Source organism: Salminus brasiliensis, chromosome 1 (genome assembly GCF_030463535.1).
Source record: "Salminus brasiliensis chromosome 1, fSalBra1.hap2, whole genome shotgun sequence".
Lineage (NCBI taxonomy): Eukaryota > Metazoa > Chordata > Actinopteri > Characiformes > Bryconidae > Salminus > Salminus brasiliensis.
Window position 1 is genome coordinate 658,398 of NC_132878.1, and position 1,007 is coordinate 659,404.

General features: G+C 54.5%; 1 protein-coding gene across 1 annotated transcript in view; it reads right to left on the reverse strand.

The window, feature by feature from the left end:
* Positions 1–673, reverse strand: part of LOC140563274 (CTD nuclear envelope phosphatase 1A) — a 13,982-nt gene extending 13,309 nt beyond the window's left edge. Inside the window, exon 1 of the mRNA XM_072688844.1 lies at positions 42–673. Coding sequence (XP_072544945.1) covers positions 42–146 — 105 coding nt within the window. The 5' untranslated portion in view covers positions 147–673. The remainder of the gene's footprint in view (positions 1–41) is intronic.
* Positions 674–1,007: the final 334 nt, after the last annotated feature.

A 1,007-nucleotide genomic window follows, 5' to 3' on the forward strand; every position in this document is an offset into this window, starting at 1 on the left:
TGTGTGTGTGAGGTGTGTGTGTGTGTGAGAGGTGTGTGTACCGTTCTGAGGTGTTTCCTGAGGATGTAGAGGATGAAGCCCCACAGTCTGCTCGCCACCCCGAGGAAGGTGCGGACCCCCAGCAGACACTGGCGGGTTTTCAACATGCTGGCGGCCGAGGAGCTGCTCTGGAGCCGGGGGGGGAGGCACACCGGGACCGCTGCTGCCCCGCTTTCTCAGTCTCGGTTAAAGACGCTGCTCAGGCCGACAGCCCCGTCAGCCGGGTGGGGAGGAGGCGGCCGCCGCGCTGAAGCCTCCTAATCTGCTCCCGGACCGAACCGAACCCGACCTGGCCCTAAAGCCGGAGCCGCATTATTTTCGCGGGGATTCTGGAAGCGCGAAGCGCGCGGACAGGGGGTGTATCTATGCTAAGCTAACACGAACACAGGCGCGAGCCGGCTAATGCTACACTAGCTTAGCTTAGCTTAGCTTGAGTCTGCTAGCCGGATAGCTTAGCCCGTGTTTAGGCGCGCTTTGGCCACTTTGTCCAGGCAGTAAAGCTCCAGAAACGGGCGGTATCCGAGCGCTTAAAAAGCTCGCAGAGAGCTCCGGGAGTTGAGGTGTAGCAGAAGCACCAGTCCGCCGCCGCCAAGCCGCTTCAGAGCAGCGAAACCCGGCCACAACTGCGGGCCGCCATCGGCACTCCAGCTCCGTCACTTCCGCCCAGCCGGCGGCGGAGCAGAGGGGTTTAAACCCCCCCCCTGCTGTCCCCCTGCTGTCCCCCTGAGGAACGCCTTAACACGCCTGTTTGATTGAATAAGGCCCACGGTTATTTTAGTATTGTTGTTGTCGCTGCTGTTGTTGTTTTGTTCTGTTTATAAACAATAGAGATTTTTCCCCTCAAAATAAAAAAATACTTAATATAACATTTCTCAAATTCTTTTGTGAATATTGTAATAATAATAACGATAAATTGGGATTTATTTTAAATAATCAGATCATTATTTCAACACAGTGCTTATTATTAT